We start from the raw sequence: 17,798 nt of genomic DNA, 5'->3' as shown, positions 1-17,798 counted from the left end.
TTTTGTCACAACACAAAGCACAGGTGAAACAATTCTTCTTCTTGTTTTTTTTTTAGTTACACCCGTATGTCGAAATGTATTCCTCCCCTGGTCGAGGCCGGTTTATTTCTCCTCCAAATGCGTTTGTCCAACCTGGAGGTTCGTTTCCAACCCGTCTGACCGTCTCACTGCTCGGTTAACACTTCTTCTCGGTGATGTCACCATGTTTCCAGATGTCAGATGTTGACTTAGAGAGGGCAAAGTTTAGATTAACGACCGTAACGTTTGTCACATCTATGAGTCAAGTGTCAAATGTCGTTCAAATAGAAGTTTGACTAAATGATCTGAACGTAAGGTGGATACACAAGTTTGATGACTCATCACACACCATCTCATGGTCTGCGTCATTATGAGACCCAAATATGGACCTGTGTTGAGTGAGAACTCACTTAAGTAAACTGTCAGTCAAGATTAGTTAATATTAGGGGGAGTTTTGTCAGGGACTCCTTTAAAGTGACCTAAAACTGGACTGAAGGGAGACAGTGCATTTCTTTATTTCAGAGCTTGGTCAGTCGAACAGGAGCCTTGAACAAACCTCTGTATGCGTCTGAAGCAATACTACGCACGAACACACGACTGCGAACTGGAGGCCACCGGGACAACAAACACAGAGCCACATGAATTTCTCATATTTACACATTATTAACCGCTCTGTCCCTAAGCTCAGCTTCCGCCTCCCGGCCTCATGTGTGGTTGGGGTAGTCGAGATTCTCTCCGAGGCACAGCTGTATTTCGGGCGGGTGCCTCGCGAAGACGGGCACAAAGCCTCGTTTCTTCTTTTGTCATCCGCCGAGTGAAGGCGAGTCATTTTCCAAGTCTACAGCAGAAAACAGCAGCTGGAGACTGAATGGCAAACAGACAGCCAAGAGGGTTAGAGAGGACACAGAACAGGGTTTTGTGGAACACTGAGTCTGTGCCGACAGTCCTCTTATGTCAGTGTGTGCATCTCCGATGTGCTATTTTCTCTTGGCTTTGGAGAGCGTGTTCCAGAAGTCCTGGAATGTGAATTCATTATGAGACAAGAGCTGGTGGCAGGAAGTGAGCCGGCTGGTCTCCTGGTCTTTGAGCTTGTCTTTTGAGTCTGTTAAAGTCCCAGGAGATGGACAGAGTTGGGTAGAGAGGAGACGCGAGGGACACGGCGGATCGTGGAGGGGTCACCGCATGTCCAAACTCTCCTCTCGACTGTGTGAAGCCCCACACCTCTCTCTGACACTGGGAGGGGGGGGCGGCACATCACTGGCCCAGCCGCTGATGACAAGAACTGAACTGCTGCAGGACACCCAACAGGTCCTCATAGGAGACATTTCTGTGGGAGGGCAGGGAGCTGAGGGCACAGAGCAGGACACACACTTTAAACACATCCGGAGAGGAGAAAAACATACCCGTACTGAGAGCTAAACAGTGCCATCTACTGGTCATGTTGAAGATTGTTTTCGCTTTCTTTTAGTGATATTAAAGTTCAGACGGCAGCTTACATGAATTCAGTGAGTCTGATGTGCCAGGGGAGGAAGCCCAGCGTGCTGTCCACGGGACCAAACTTCACCACCAGGTCAGGGTCTGGGACGTTCTTGGACTCTGAAACGAACGAGCACAAAGACGGGCGGCATGTCATCAGAAAGACAGATGTGTCCGTATGAAGTCTTTGTATGAACACAGCAAAGAAACAAGAAAAAAAAAAAAAAGAGAAACCTGCATTTAAATAGACCTAATTATGAAATGGTGATGAGCGTGACGCGGTGGGTTCTATCCAGTAATAAATGTGCAGAAGTTTTCTTCTTATATTTGTGAATCTGGATCATTATTAGTGAACTGTCGCAATTATTACGTAATCGCCTGATTGCGATCATTTTCCACAATCAGTGGAATTTAAAGCCAAAGTTACAAATGTGGCAACAGATAGAAAGTGAATTAGGTGCGCTTCCATCCGTTGGGGGAATTAAGTGTCTACCTGAGCACAAGGATCCGATGTGAGGAAGAAAACACGGGGGAACCAGAGCTCGGCTGTCCAGATCTTACTGCTGTCGGACATGTTTCAGCTCATATCAGTCTGCATTTTGTTGCTTTCTGAAGCAAGACGGCAACAGAGAGGAGCTGATAACAGGTCTCTTTATTGACCCCCCTACACATGCAGCGGTGTGTTTGACAAATTGTCACAACAATGGCGTCCTATGTCTTCTAAACCGCTTTTCCTGGATGGAAAACATCACGAGGTTGAGGAAAGATGTGAAGGAGGATTCATTAGGACTCAGAAATATGACTCCACTTACATGACGGCTACGTAGTTATGATGCTACGGCGGATGTTATTGACGTTATTGCCGCAAGGAATTGTGGGGCGGCACCATCTCCTTTCCTTTGGGAAAGCATGGTCCCAAACAACGTCTCCCTGTGCCTCCGGTCTGGAGGCTGAATTAAGAACGGCTCACACTGGAACATAAAATCAAGCCTCCTCACAGCAAGTAAAGGGCTTGAAATGAATCTGTGCAGCAGAGCGCGAGGTGGAGCATCGCTTCAGCAAACTATCCGCAGACTAATAGTCTCTCCTTCTGCAAATGATTGCATCATTTCGATGAACGGATTCAGGTCTAGTTGCAAAGGCGAACAAAGCAGCACAGCTTGGATCCTCATCACTTCACCGCTCCACTCACTGAGTGAACAAAGGACAACTACACACCAGTTTAAGGCAACTTTGATTACCTCATTTAATGAGTGATTGTAGGTGAAACTGTCACTTGTTTTAGCTGCAACACATTTGTTGTTTCGACTTATGACGCATGGATTGTTTTATAATCCAGAGATGTGAATGAACAAAGTTAATAAATATTGGCTTCATATCAGTTCTGTTGCAACTTTCACTACAGATTCTGTATCTGCAGAATATGTAACAGACATTGATTAACATAAACTACATGTAAAAAAATAAGAAACCTAAACTAACTGATATAATTGTTGAATTTAAGATAAATCCTGTATCTTCTAGTGACTTGTTTTCTATAGGGCTAGCAATAATATTATGTTAACGATAATGATGATAGTTTTTATTTGAAATGAGTGCACTGCAGGGTGCAGATTTACTTCAGCAAACAGGGACAAGTCAGACAACAACTGTGTTTACTAAATGCTCATTGAAGTTCAGGGATTTTGTGTAAATTGCTGTATTTTATCATATGCCAAAAAAAAAAAAAAAAGACAGCATGATATCGGCACTATTCATCAGCCGCCCTGCTCTCTAAATATCTGCATCGGACATTGAAACGCCCATGTTGGTCGACCACTAGAAAACAGAATACTATGACACCTGTCCTCAACAGTATGCTGCAGATAAGACACAGAACCATCAGTCACTTCCTTTAATCAACCCTGCTGTGTACACACCGGTGTGTCACTAGAAGTGTGTCATGAATATGGGCATATTAATTGGTTTTGTGTGTAGGTTGCTGCGTAATGCGGCAAGAATGTAATAGAAAATATAAAGCTGAGACATGCCTCACTGTCTGCATCCCAAACACAAGACACTTTCATTGTGAGAGACACCAGCCGAACGAATATAGAAAGAAAAAAAACAAAAAAAAAAAACTTTACTTTTACACACACACACAGTCATGAACTGGTACCTCTTAGCAGCACGTCCAGCATGGAGACGCTGATGTCTTTGGAGCTCCTCTCTTTGTTCTCCACAGAGCGACAGAGCTGCTGCGCTGCCTGGACGATGCTCTGCTTCCCGTCCTCTGGAGACAACACCTTCACTGTGGGGCTGCAGGAAACCACTGAGAGACACACAGACACACACACACACACACCAGACAGGATTAACTTCCACTGCCACATGATTGAAAGTCTGAGCATGATGTACCTTCACAGGTAGATGTGGGGAAAAAAAGTCCCGGTCCTGCATCTATAAAGAGAGTCAGACCGTCGCTGATCCTGGAGCTCGATCCTCGTCCCTGGGACACGGCACCGTGAGAAATAAATATTTTTAAATATCAAAAACCACAGAGTGGTGTTTCTTCTCCATGAAACCATTCTTGACCGAGCGTACAGCTTCATTGGCTCCAGGTGACCAAATCAGTGGTCGATGACACTATCATAACGCGGTGGAATTTGCATTGTATAGAATGAGAAGTTCACTTTAAAAGGGGAGGAAACTAATTAGAAAGTGACTCACGAGGCAGCTTAAAAAACAAACGCGATAAATTCCACTAATAGGAATGAGGATATCAAAGTAGTGACGAGAAACACAGACATAGAGTCTCGTTTGATGATTTGTATAAAAAGCCGCAGGCGGTAGCGTAGACATGTTTCGATATTGGGGCGTCATGATTCTCCAATTTTGTTAACTAGATCTACCAAAAACATCCAAAACTGTAGTATAAGTATATGTTTTCATGCAAGAGCACTCATCCATATAACACAATCCGGAGAAGAAGCCTTTTACTGGGAGATATTTGGGGAAATTTCCACTCAGGAAACCAAGTACCACTTGGGGATAACATATTTGCAGAAGAGGCATTGCCTCAGATATGAATCAGCCCTTTGTTCCTACATGTTTACCTATATGAGAGAGTGTTAGAACGTTGATCAACCAGAGTGACCAACCATTCAGGACCCAGGGGCCCTCAATGTTGACCCTCATTTATTAATATGTTATCGGGCAGACCCTTGTTTAGATCTCCTCAAGTTTGCATGTTGTGCCCGCTATCGGTTGAGCAACAGCAGACTTCTGAGTAAGCTGTGTTCAAAGGAAGCCTGTGTGGGGGGGTGAACATCCGAATGAATTGTAAATGAACTGGAACTACAGTCGATAGGAAGTACACGAATACTACAAGCACGTGCACGCTGCCTGCGTAATGAGAAAGACCTGCTCCACAGGACATCATTATCGAGGAAACTACATTCCATGCGATGGGTTCATGGGGAAGAGACTGTGACACCATATGATTGAGACATTCAAATATCAAAAAGAAAGTCAAGGTGTCGGGCACCTTTTGCCTGACAGACACAAATTAATTTCCCCCATTGACAAACAAGGTACATGAGGGCTCTCTCGCAGACATTTTGAGCCCTTTTTTTATGCACTTTTCTTAAGTCTGCGTTTCTGCAGACTTTGTCTGAGGGAATTACCCACAATTCATAGGGTTGTAATGTAAAACACAGGTAAAAAAAAAAAAAAGGTAAACAAATAAGAGGACACAAAGCCTGGCGTTTTACACAGAAACATTAAGATAAAAAAGAAAATCATGAACTCAGAGGAATGCGAGCAGAGACTATATTGCACACCTGGTTCATTCATCAACCATGTCGTCTCATTTTGATTACTGAAGCTGTATTGACAAAAACGAGTAAACTTATTATTAAAACTATATTATTATTTGACAATAACCAGTTCAAGCATTTCTACCATTTGAAGCCCTTGCAGCCTCTCACACTCAACCAGGAGACATCAGTGACGTCCCCGAGGGTTCAGGGCCTAAGGCCTCGGGTGGGGACTTTGGGACCGGGCCTAAGACCACGCAGAGGAACGCAATCCTCCTGTCCTGGTACTGATCCAATAGGATGACAGTGGACAGGGGAAATAAACTAAAAACTGAGCCTGTAGTTTGTGCATACAGCCATGTTTTCCATCATGTTCCCCTTACTCCACAGTCTTCTCCTCACTCTCAAAATAAAGCCGTTTGTTAAAATAGAAAGATTTGAGGGGCTTTGGGGTCATTTCATGCAGAGTGTTTTGAGGAGGCGAATTCAAACGGACGGCAACTTCATCGTGTCAGCCAGTTCATTCAAGCTTGCACTTTGCTCTGTAAATGTTGTGACAACGCTCCATTTATCTGCGTGGAATGAAAATGACCCGGTGCCAGCTAGTGCAACGGTAGACATTCCTTCAGCTTAGCGTATCACACTTCAAGCTTTCCAAAAGGAACGAGGCGATGAAAGCTTGTGAAGACAGAAGCGGCGCGGGACAACAAACCCGAGGGACATATTCTTATATATGATGTTTCAGTGAGCCGGCCCATCACGAGGGACAAGAAAGTGAAGCAACGAAATACTCTGCCTCGATTGCAGAGATGAATCTCACGCTGTGCCGAGGACAAGTCAGCAACACAGCTGAGCGACAGTGAATCTCTTACATGCCAAGACGTCCGACATAAAGCGAAGATCACATCTAAACTGTGACCGACTGTGAGTGAGGCAATACATGACTTGTGTGCAGATTTACTCAGCCGTCTTGGTGTGAGCTACGGAGACACTAGATTATTTTTACAAGCATGCAAGATTTGAAAAAACAGGATTGAGGACTATTTCACTAGCGATTGGACTCGTCCTCGTACAAGATGTCACCGCCAACTCGTTGATAAAATGTTCGGTTGGCTTTAAGTCTGTAATTTGTGCTTTCATGTTGTTATATTTGCGCTTCTTGGTGCTTTTATGTGTAAATCTTTTATGCTGCCATCTTTGCAAGATTATAATTCTCAATGGGACCATAAATAAATCTTACATAAAATGAAACAAATAATATTGCGTTAGTAACAAAGTGCACTAAAGTAACCAGGTTACTTATGCTGCGTCGGTCCTGACTTTTTCAGAAGGGGGTTGAACCTTTTAAGTTGCTGCTGGTTTATTATTATTATTATTATTATTATTTGTTGTCTTATGCCCTCGCTCAATTTGAGGGAAAGTATGAAGCAAAATCTGTTTCATATTGATTAGCGCATGTGGGCGTGGACTATCACATATTGGTTCATAACTCAAGTTGGACTTCAGAGTGCGGAAATACATTTGGAAAAGCTGAGCTTGGTGAGTCGGTAAAGCTCCAGAGACGACTTCTTTTCCGGGTTCTTCACGATACAGATTTTTGGATGAATAACTGTGGATTTGAATACATAAAAATACTGAATTTAATAAACAGCCAAATGTTCGATGGTGGAAACTAACCGACTTATTCACACTTCTAGAGGCTACTTTGGGTTGCTTTCAGTTACAGTGGGACGTTGGAGTTATTTTAAATACAAGGATGCATCGCTCCATGTAATGATCTCTCCTTTCATTACAGCCGCTCCACTGTTACTTATCCTGTTTGCATATTTGTAAAGAGCCGATTAGGTGTGTACAGGGCAGAGAAATCGGCCTTCTGCAGGAGGAGTCTTGTTGGGGAAATCAGGTCTCCTTAATCCCCTACCGAGACAAGGGAGACCACATTTCTCCTCTACATGACATTTAAGGAATCAGTTGACCAGAGAAGCCTTGATCATACCAAAGTGTATGTAAACGCACCGACTAAAACAGTAGAGCCAGCTGTGCATAATCCTTACCGTGGTGCTGGTGTTTGTCACTGCCGTTGCTTAGGAACTCCACGTTGTATTTGGATCCATCCGCACCCAGCAAGTCCTGCTGCTGCCTTACTATCTCCTCCAGCAGACGGGAGTTGTTCTTGCGGAAAATACCTATTCAATCCAGAATAAATAGAAACAAGGCAATGTTACAGAGGAGTCTTTGACTTCATTCAAAGGAGTGAGCATGCAGGAGAGGGAATATATTAATGTACAAAGTAATAAAGCAGGGTTTTACGTGACCAATTTGCATCATGTGGTCGGACTCAAAACCTTTTTTTTTTAAAGCAGGATGAAGTTGCTTTTGGGATGAACAGCTGATGGATCCCAGTTTAGCTCACAGCTTGTGAACAGTTTGTGAGCTAAACTAGGATCACGCCCCGACAACACGGCCTTACATCTGCACGATGGACCTCTAGAGGAGGCTGGAATAAGTCAGACAGGGTCCCGAATCGAACCTCCGAAATAAGCCTGTGTGGACGGGATGTTGTCAATACTAACACTTCTGGTCCTTGTGTGTAAATGCATGCTACAATGCTACTGCTACTGTGATGATCATATCAAATAATCTAAACCTGGATGATAATTTAGACCCAAATAATAAATAGCAGATTTCCGACGGGCTTCGAGGAATAATAAAGTCTCATTTCTGTTTCCTCAGAGATCACGAAATGAGCATAGTCTCAACTTTTTTACAACTGACGCACATCAAGTGGAACAAACCAATATAACTTCTACAGTCACATGACGTTGCAGAAATAAGACTGGGGAGGAAGGGAGGATAATTTTTCAACTTGTATAAACTATGGTGAGATGAGTGAAACATGCTAACTAATCAAACACAAAGGGGGTGTCTGTAAATGATGACATGAGGAAACGATTGCGTAGTTTAGTCTTCTAGACTGACATCTGTTCAGTGACAGCAAAACCTGTTCATCTGAGCCCACATTGCAGATACGCACACGTTGGTTTTAATTAAAAAGACATGCATTTTAAATATATGGGCAATGGGAGAGTGTTTAGTTGGCCGCAGTTACGTTGAAATGTAACTTAGATAGCGGTGTGCCTACATTTGTCCAGCAGAACCAGCAGATAAAACCGAAGAGAGGCGGGGAGTAAAGGTAGAGATGTTTACCGTGATGATCATAGACGCTGACATAAGAAATGCCGACAGCCATACACCAGACCACCAGGTTTGCTATGTCCGTATAGCTGGGTTCTTCTTCCGTTACCAATAGGCCGATGTGGACCGGCAGCTTCTCCAGAGACTTGCCGTCAGACAGCCACCGTGGCCGGCGACCTGCAGTGCGGTTTCCAGTCACGGGGTTAGCGTTAGCATCAGGGTTTTGATTTAACTTCTTCTGGTGGTCCGGAAAACCAGCCAGGGCTACAGGTAGCAGCAGACCGGCCATCGCCCGCTCCCACAGCCGCCCCTTCCAGCTCCGAAGCCGGACACGGAGCCAGGCGACGAACGCTCTGTTGATGTGGACCAGAACCAGCAGTAGCCGCCATAACAAGCCGTAAAGCAGCGCCATTAGTGTCCGTATTCCTTGTAAGAGCCTTAAAGGATAGTGGTCTGAATGTGCAGTACATGCGCTTTTCTCTTTAAGTAGTATCTGCCTGCTAAACCTGTTTCATCGCTGCCTGCAGCTCGGTCCGCCTGCCGCCATCTTCCTCTTTCGTTGGCAACCCCTGACCTGTGAACCCTCTGCGTGATACACGTAGCTCGCTGATTGGATGAGATAAGAGTGACGTAGTGCTAAGAGCCGCTTTAACGAGTGTCAATCCGGGCCATAAAACCGCAACACTTAATAAAGTGGGGTTTCAGAGTTTTTTGTGGTATATAAAATATAAAATATATATTATTTTCAAGAAAGAAAATAAATAGTCGTGTCAAAGTAAAATTATACAATCAAAAATTGAAGAAAACCACCTTGTGTCTTTCGATGAAACGTGGTCTGTAGGCCGACACATCCAGAAAGTTAGTGACCGATTTAACAAAGTGTAAAATGTACAGGAGATTAAAAATCTAGGTTAAAAGTGAATAGGGGCGGAATAGTTGCACTGAGCACCATTAATCTTGGTTTAATTAGATCAATATTAGATTGTGGGCATGACTGTGTTTTGGATGAGACAGATTGTAGCTCCATTTATCTGGAACAAATAGAGCAAAGATAAGGAGTGTATTTTAAATTCACATACAATAAAGACATATACACAAAGTCAGTAACACTTAAATAATAGCATCAGTTTGAGTGACCTGCAGTGGAATGTACCATCCACGCAATTACAGTACCATACTTTCAGCCAAGTATGAGGACTTGGCTGAAAGTGGAGGATTGCTCACCCCTGGGTGGGAGTGAGTGGCTGCCCCAAATGACAGAGTTCATGTATCTCTGAGAGAAAACATTATTCACATAGTGCTTCTTTTCATCCAGTTTGCTGGGAACGCTACTCAGAAGACTTTGATTGTGTGGAGGAAAAGCTAACAGAAATATGTTTCCACTAAACTACTGAAGCTACCACTGTTGAAGAGACTGTCACAGTTACTGAAACTGTGACTTCAGGTCAAAATCCACAGGGTTGTCACTGTAGAGTAGAATGAAGTGAGTGACAATATTCTTAAACAATGAAAAGAGCCCAACTCCTGAACCCAAACAACAAATATGAAGGAGCAGCCATTGATGGGAGAGTGTCTGGTACAAGGATCTCAGAAGTGCTTCTCTCAACTGATGTTGGTCTGTTGCCTTCATGAGACAGTGGCCTTCAGCACACACTGGGGCAGTTGTACTTCTTATCCAGTTTACTGACAATTCCACTAAGTAGAGTTTTATTGAGTGGAGTAAGCAGGAACAAAGAATAGTTTTTCCGCCCAGTTTCTAACGGGGGACCTTTCGCGCTTGTGGGAGCCAAAAATAGTGAGCTCTTAACTTTTCCCATTCATTTCCTATGGTAGTTCTTATCGCTACGGCTGTTATATATTTTTAGCCACAAGGGCGATTTTGGAGGCGCTGTATTACACTAGAATAAATAAAATGATTGCACCTTCACCACAAGTTGAGCAGATGTATGACTATTCTCTTTACTCTCTTCAAAAACATGAATACACATTCAAAAATAATAAAAATACAACAAAATGAAAAGTTTTTCTCCCCGTCGGGGAATCGAACCCCGGTCTTCCGCGTGACAGGCGGAGATACTGTCCACTATACTAACGAGGAAGGATCTAATAGGTCACGTGGCCCGGAAGTAAATGGATTTAACTATGTGACAGTGACCAATGTAGTGGATTTCCCTGCTGTGATGTTTGGTGTAGTATAAGTTTCAGAAGTTGCCGACAAGTTGAGTGATTCATGATTTAATTGAGAAAAATACACATCATTGTTACTAAACTTAATATATACCTTAGATGTGTATATGCTCCGTGTACGTTTTGATAGTAGCAAAGAAGAAAAGAGAACCAATTAATATGTTTTTGCTCTTGTCTTGTGAGATTAGGAAAAAATCTGAAAATATTCTAGAGTCAAACTTTCTGAATCTAAATGTCAATAAAACTGAAGTCATTTTACTGCATTTGACCAACATTATATCTTCTCATCTTGGCCCTTTGACCTCTTCTGTTTAACCATTCAATTCAGGATTTAAGTGTGAATCAATGAGATAGGTCAATTATGCTTAGTGTTTAATTAGAATGAACCAACACATGCTCACTCTTTCATGTAGGAATGTTTGGTTCTTAAATGACACAAATATAACAAGTAAATACATGATGTTTATAACTAGGTTGCAAATTAATAATCAACATCAAGTATCAGATGAAATAAACATCATTAAATACATCTGTATCAATGACATAGATAATTAACAAAGGCACAGTTAAACAGTGTTTAAATCTTTGGTTTAAACACACGTATACTGCCATCTAGTGGTAGAAAGGGTGAACACTTTTACTTATAGTGTGCTCTGAATTCACTGAAGCAACAGCACAATACGGTGAAAAAATAAATATCAGTGCTAACAGCAACAACTCTGTGAACACAAAAATGTCTTTGATTAAACTAAATTATGAACAGTATTGAATCAAACAATTCACCGATTAGTAGTTTGATTCTTGCTGAGTACATGGATAAATAAATATTAAACTCCCATCTACCACATCTATTTATTTATATAAACTAATGTATTTTCTTCTAATGTTACCCTGGTATGTGTTTGCATCATATACTATATAAGAATTTCTTGCATTCAGTCATTCTTTTGCCTTGACTTTTATTTTGAAATATACTTACTTCCGGGTCTAATAGTAAAGTCCTATATCCAAAAATAAGAAGTTAATGTACTTACTTAACTACGAAGGGACTTTGACCTTGGAATATTCAAAAGGTACACAGTAGCAGTAGATCATAGTATTTCTACAAGTATTCTCTGAAGTATTAAGTCCAAAAATATTATTTTCAATTATGGAAGAAATTATTTTTAGCCCAAATCAAAGATAGACAAAAAAAAGGCTGAATATTGGTCTCTGAAAGGGACTTTGACATTGGATTATGAGAAAAGTACACAGTAACTGCAATCTACGATATCATCATCTCTCAACAAGCGGGATTAGAGTTCAATATGAAGTTCAGTTTATTGACTTCATTCAAATATTAACATAATTTGTGGTGAAAAGCAAACAATGTTTCCGCCCGGTCTCGAACCGGGGACCTTTCGCGTGTTAGGCGAACGTGATAACCACTACACTACGGAAACTACATATATGGTGCGTTCAGGGCCCTAAAATAAAAACTTGGTTTTCCGCATATTGAAGTAATTCTAGTTTAACAGATTTCTTTTTATTTCTGTTTGTATTTTTGGACTTTTTTGAATGCATTTATTGAAATAAATCGCTTTAAAATACCAATATGTTAAACGCAGAAACTAGTAATGAAAAGCAATAAGTGTTTCCGCCCGGTCTCGAACCGGGGACCTTTCGCGTGTGAGGCGAACGTGATAACCACTACACTACGGAAACTACATATGTGGTGCGTTCAGGGACGTAAAATACCGGTGACCTTTCGCGTGTGGGAGCCAAAAATAGTAAGCTCTTAATAGGCCGCAAGGTGAACCACGAAAAGTCTTTTAGAAAATGATTCCCGCTCCACAGTCGTGCATCTACACAATCTTTAGTTCATAAAAAAGAACGAGTCATGCTAAGCTACCAAAAAAAAGTTCGTCGCTGAATTTTCAGTCGATTCTCGATGCGTCTATGTTTTATGCAGAACTAGTTTCTTCAGAGCGTAATCGGATCTTGGTCGCGAGTGGCGGCACGGTTCGACAGGTGATCGTTCTACACCAATGAGGTAGCTGCTTTTTGTCAACAGAATGGCAAGATGGCGACTTCATCGAGCTGATGGTTTACTTGCCAAAACAAATAAATCAGCTCTCATGGATCTATTGGAGAACAAAGGTGGAGACTGCTTGGTTGACCAAGTTCCAGTGGATGGTGCCATTCTTTTTGATGGTATGGCAGTCATACAGGCCATGCGATCCAGACCAGGTACATTTGGAGAGCTTGCAGAGACCATACTGTGGAACATACTCCAACTCGCTTTGCAGCACAAGTGTACACGCATTGACTTTGTCATTGACCAGTATCCACTCATCAGTATCAAAAACCTAGAACGGTCACGTAGAGCTGATGCAGGGTCACAACGCATCCAAATCTTTGCCCCGGATCAGAGGACCCCAACCCAATGGAAAAAGTTTCTCTCTGAAGGAACAAATAAGGAAGCACTTGCCGAATTCCTGTATATTGCATGGAAAAATGCAGACCTTACAAGAGTGGGCAAAAACCTCTGCTTGTACATCACACATAAAGATCAATGTCACTGTGTGACTGTTAAGGAGGGTGTACAGACTGTTCGTGTTGTTAAAGACCTGCAGTGTGATCATGAAGAATGTGACACAAGGGTGTTTTTACATGCACAACATGCTGCACGGGAGCATAAAGCTGTCATTATCAAGAGCTCTGACACTGATGTGGCAGTCATTGCTGTAAGTGTGCAGACAGATTTGCCATGCAGCTTATATGTTTTCACAGGGACTGGCAACAGGACACATATCATTGACATTACCAAGGTGTCATCAGCTCTCGGAACCAGTGTGTGTTCAGCCTTGATTGGAATTCACACATTCTCTGGGTGTGACTCCACAAGTGCCTTTTATGGCAAAGGAAAAAGAAAGACATTTTCTGTTGCATGTGAAAAAGATGAGTACCTTAAGGCTTTTAAAAGTTTAGGTACCAACTTTAACTTGGAGCAGTCAACATTTGCACTTCTTTGCCAGTATGTATGCCACTTGTATGATCAGCCATCTGCCGAAAATGTAAATGAAGCTAGGTACAAGGCTTTCTGTATGGCATCATCGGCCTTGCCAGAATTATGCATTCCCCCTACTGCTGATGCCCTCCATCAGCACTGCAAAAGGGCAAACTACCAGGCTGCAATAATGAGGTCCTGTCTCAAAGAAAATATAAGTGCTCCATCACCTGCTGGATATGGTTGGCAAATAGAGGATGGGACCTTGCACGTCACCTGGATGACCAGAAATCCGGCCCCTGACAGTGTTTTGCATGTGATACACTGCGGCTGCAAAAGTGCCTGTGAGACAGGCAGATGTTCCTGTTTTTCTGCAGGACTGTGTTGCACAGACTTATGTCGTTGTTGTAATTGTGCCAACACAAAAGAAACTGAGGAACTGGAAGACAACTGTCCTGACACTGACAGTGAGGACTGAGTGTACTTAATCTGTTATTCATTATTCTGTTTTGTACAGTTTTATATATCATATTTCATATTTTTCATAAAGATTGTTTTTATGGTTGATCAGTGTTTTCATTTGTGGAAGAATGAATGAATGAATGAATGAACAAACAAATGGTCTTTGGTATAAGTACAATTACTGCCTTTTATTGATACAAGGAAGGAGGTTCATTTGTCACATACATAGAAATAGTGTGAAGAAAGAAACATCAAGAAATATTTTTCATGAATAGCAAGAGGGAGTATAAAGTGCAGTGTGTGTTAGTCCATGTAAGATCGTCAGTAAGGTGCATTCCCAGGTATTTCAAAGTTGATCTAAATGACTTAACATAAACATAACATTATCGTATATTTGCCTCATTGTTCTTCTTGGACGCGGCGATGTATACAGCACTGTTTAGAATCCATTTAGCACACTTTTGGAGATGTTCGGATGTTTTCCTCTTTTTCGGTAACGTTGTATCTAACCATGGGAGCCGCCATCTTGCCATTCTGTTGACAAAAAGCAGCTACCTCATTGGTGTAGAACGATCACGTGTCGAACCGTGCCGCCACTCGCGACCAAGATCCGATTACGCTCTGAAGAAACTAGTTCTGCATAAAACATAGACGCATCGAGAATCGACTGAAAATTCAGCGACGAACTTTTTTTTGGTAGCTTAGCATGACTCGTTCTTTTTTATTAACTAAAGATTGTGTAGATGCACGACTGTGGAGCGGGATGAAACGATAACAGGGTTCACCTTACGGCCTATAACTTTTCCCATTCATTTCCTATGGTAGTTCTTATCGCTACGGCTGTTATATATTTTTAGCCACAAGCGCGATTTTGGAGGCGCTGTATTGAACTAGAATAAATAAAATGATTGCATTAGAATGTATATATTTATTGCACTAGAATAAATACAGAAATACTCTCAGGATATGATTGTATAACTGTCTGTATTGTGGCTCATTGTTTTCTTAACATCTGTGTTTATAGTTATTATCTAGATTGTATTAATAAAAATCACCTGGACTGGCTCTGATCTCTTAACGGTTGGTGAAGTATGCGGTCAAGAACGTCTCACGGTTTCGATCTGTAGACGTTCACCTCTTCAGCGGAAGCAGCAGAGCTAAACTCTCTCAATTTTTCTCCATTCATTCTCTATGGTAGTTCTCATCACTACGGGTGTAATATATTTTATGGCCACAAACTGGATTTTGGCAGCGCTGTTTCTCACTTAAAAGAGACCCCGTTTTTACGTCTGAGTGCCAGACAGCAGCTCACAGAATATAAACCCAACCTGAAGGCAACTACGTCAAACTAGCAGTGAGGGCCGTGCATTTTATACCTGGGCCTGCACTCGTAAAAATGAAGCTCAACACCTACAAATACACTATGAGTGCAGATACATGAATACCCGCATGACGGGATGCGGCGGCATTAACAGACAATGCATATAGTAAAAATCAATTCAGCTAAAACACGCATTCCGCCACACACTCAAGAGCAGGGGCCATTCAAATATTATTCATATCAGAGGGAACAATATTACCCATATCATGAAAACGACACAATAGACAAATTAACAGAGTAGTAATGCTCCCATCACTCCCTCCAGGAAATACACGACTCCATAGTTCTTGTTACTGACGGATTTATTCGTCTGTCAACACCGAGAGGGAAAATGAGTCCACTCGAAAACACATGAATATTCAAAGTAGATCACTTAAAAACTTGAACTTAACTTTAACACTTTGCATGGACTATATAGACCGCTGCCGCTTCGCGTATCTTCTTGTTGCTGTGCACCGGCTAAATGGGTCCCCAGCGCAACATAGGACGTAACAATAGTTCCTATCACATATAAAACCAAACGAAAATCCATATTCATAAAAACAAGTTGTACAAATAATAATATATAATATAAACAAGCATATTAAATAATGCCATAAATAATATTTATGGCAGTTAAAGCTACTGCATTTAACTTACCAGAGCTGCTGTTCACTATTTAAAGACAAAGTTCTCCTTTCTTTGTTAACAAAGAGTTTAATCTCACGGTTGTTCAGTACATCCATGCGTTTTGGTTCCAGTAAGAAGTCCTTCTCGATTCATGGACGCCAGTGAAGACAGTCGAGCCTCCCCAGTTGTATTTCTTGAATACGTTTTAATGCGTTTCAGGGCTGAAAATGTCCGCTCGACAGAGGCAGCAGATTTTGGGATTGTCACCGCCCAACATGTCACGCTAGCCCACTGACCAATCACGTATGACTAGGCCAGCTAGAAGGCTCTGACATGTCAAAGAATACGCCCAACATGTCAAACTAAAGATCTGATTGGTTGAAGACTATGACAATCAACAATATCGTCCCCATTCACTTAAACTGCAAAGGGATGCACTTGTGAGTGTGCAGGCCTCTGGCCTCTCTTCTTAGGTGAAATCTGATTGGATGAAATCTCTACTTAAAGCAGAGCAACTGAGGAAGATAGTAGCTGTGCAATGAGAAAATAAGATAATGGGAAACATATTTTCATAAATTATAATACATGTAGTGTATTTAAGAAAAATTATTAAATTATAAAATAGCTATAACTTTGTGATTCTGTTTCGGCCAGCAGAGAAGGCTTTGTAGGCCCTGACGGCCCACCACTGCAAACTAGTAATATAACAATGACTCCCTGTTGGCAAATCAACCCTCTATTGAGGCAGGTGGATCGTCTACAGACTGAGATCGTACAGGTCTGTAGCTACAATCAGCTAAAGCAGGTCTGTAACTCCAGCTTTAATCTCCTGTCATTCTTCACCAGAGGTTTAGCAGATTTATGACTCTTTACTTTACTCTCTTCAAAAACATGAATATACATTAAAAAATAGTAAAAATAGAACAAAAATGAAAAGCATTTCTCCCCGTCGGGGAATCGAACCCCGGTCTTCCGCGTGACAGGCGGAGATACTGTCCACTATACTAACGAGGAAGGGCCTGACAAGTCACGTGGCCCGGAAGAAAATGGATTTAACTATGTGACATTGACCAATGCAGTGGATTTCCCTGCTGTGTAATGTTTGGTGTAGAAAAGTACACAGTAACTGCAATCTACGATATCATCATCTCTCAACAAGCGGCATTAGAGTTCAAAATGAAGTTCAGTTTATTGACTTCATTCAAATATTAACATGATTTGTGGTGAAAAGCAAACAATGTTTCCGCCCGGTCTCGAACCGGGGACCTTTCGCGTGTTAGGCGAACGTGATAACCACTACACTACGGAAACTACATATATGTTGCGTTCAGGGACCTAAAATAAAAACGTGGTTTTCCGCATATTGAAGTAATTTGATTTTACAGATTTATTTTTACTTCCGTTTGTATTTTTGCACTTTTTGGAATGCATCTATTGAAATAAATCGCTTTAAAATACCATTTTGTCAAACGCGGAAGCCAGTAATGAAAAGCAATAAGTGTTTCCGCCCGGTTTCGAACCGGGGACCTTTCGCGTGTGAGGCGAACGTGATAACCACTACACTACGGAAACTTGTTGACAATATTGTGTTCAGGTACCAGTCAAATAGTCCGTCCCGTTCCCTATTAAGAGGAGGTTGTTTCAGAAATCACATCGCTTTCTGATGAGCCTCCAGAAGACTTAT

At 41.8% G+C, this 17,798-nt stretch overlaps 1 protein-coding gene and 6 non-coding genes across 7 annotated transcripts; all 7 read right to left on the bottom strand.

Annotated features, from left to right (window-relative positions):
• nus1 (NUS1 dehydrodolichyl diphosphate synthase subunit) lies at positions 1-9,064 on the bottom strand. Its single transcript, XM_076084579.1, has 5 exons — positions 8,499-9,064; positions 7,346-7,477; positions 3,653-3,805; positions 1,515-1,614; positions 1-1,363 (listed from the first exon to the last, which is right to left on the bottom strand). Exons 1-5 carry the CDS (start codon positions 8,896-8,898, stop codon positions 1,273-1,275), a joined length of 876 nt encoding a protein of 291 aa, XP_075940694.1. The 5' UTR covers positions 8,899-9,064; the 3' UTR covers positions 1-1,272.
• Positions 9,065-10,512: 1,448 nt separating this feature from the next.
• Positions 10,513-10,584, bottom strand: trnad-guc (transfer RNA aspartic acid (anticodon GUC)). Its single transcript has one exon. It is a non-coding gene; the product is annotated as a tRNA-Asp (tRNA).
• Positions 10,585-12,042: 1,458 nt separating this feature from the next.
• Positions 12,043-12,115, bottom strand: trnav-aac (transfer RNA valine (anticodon AAC)). The gene has a single exon. It is a non-coding gene; the product is annotated as a tRNA-Val (tRNA).
• Positions 12,116-12,304: 189 nt separating this feature from the next.
• On the bottom strand, positions 12,305-12,377 carry trnav-cac (transfer RNA valine (anticodon CAC)). Its single transcript has one exon. It is a non-coding gene; the product is annotated as a tRNA-Val (tRNA).
• Positions 12,378-17,056: 4,679 nt separating this feature from the next.
• trnad-guc (transfer RNA aspartic acid (anticodon GUC)) lies at positions 17,057-17,128 on the bottom strand. Its single transcript has one exon. It is a non-coding gene; the product is annotated as a tRNA-Asp (tRNA).
• A 224-nt stretch (positions 17,129-17,352) lies between these two features.
• On the bottom strand, positions 17,353-17,425 carry trnav-aac (transfer RNA valine (anticodon AAC)). Its single transcript has one exon. It is a non-coding gene; the product is annotated as a tRNA-Val (tRNA).
• Positions 17,426-17,613: 188 nt separating this feature from the next.
• trnav-cac (transfer RNA valine (anticodon CAC)) lies at positions 17,614-17,686 on the bottom strand. The gene has a single exon. It is a non-coding gene; the product is annotated as a tRNA-Val (tRNA).
• Between the last annotated feature and the right edge of the window lie 112 nt (positions 17,687-17,798).

This window comes from Anarhichas minor, unplaced genomic scaffold (assembly GCF_050575085.1).
Source record: "Anarhichas minor isolate MPS153535 unplaced genomic scaffold, ASM5057508v1 ptg000136l, whole genome shotgun sequence".
Lineage (NCBI taxonomy): Eukaryota > Metazoa > Chordata > Actinopteri > Perciformes > Anarhichadidae > Anarhichas > Anarhichas minor.
This window is presented reverse-complemented; position numbering and strand designations above follow the sequence as displayed.

What these genes read in the sequence shown, in the direction of transcription:
- nus1 (XM_076084579.1), bottom strand. Translation starts at nt 8,898, where the DNA reads ATGGCGCTGCTTTACGGCTTGTTATGGCGGCTACTGCTGGTTCTGGTC. An exon ending in TGACAAACACCAGCACCACG is followed by an intron (nt 3,806 to 7,345) that starts GTAAGGATTATG and finishes TGTGTCTCTCAG; the next exon opens with TGGTTTCCTGCAGCCCCACA. An exon ending in GCTGGACGTGCTGCTAAGAG is followed by an intron (nt 1,615 to 3,652) that starts GTACCAGTTCAT and finishes CGTTCGTTTCAG; the next exon opens with AGTCCAAGAACGTCCCAGAC.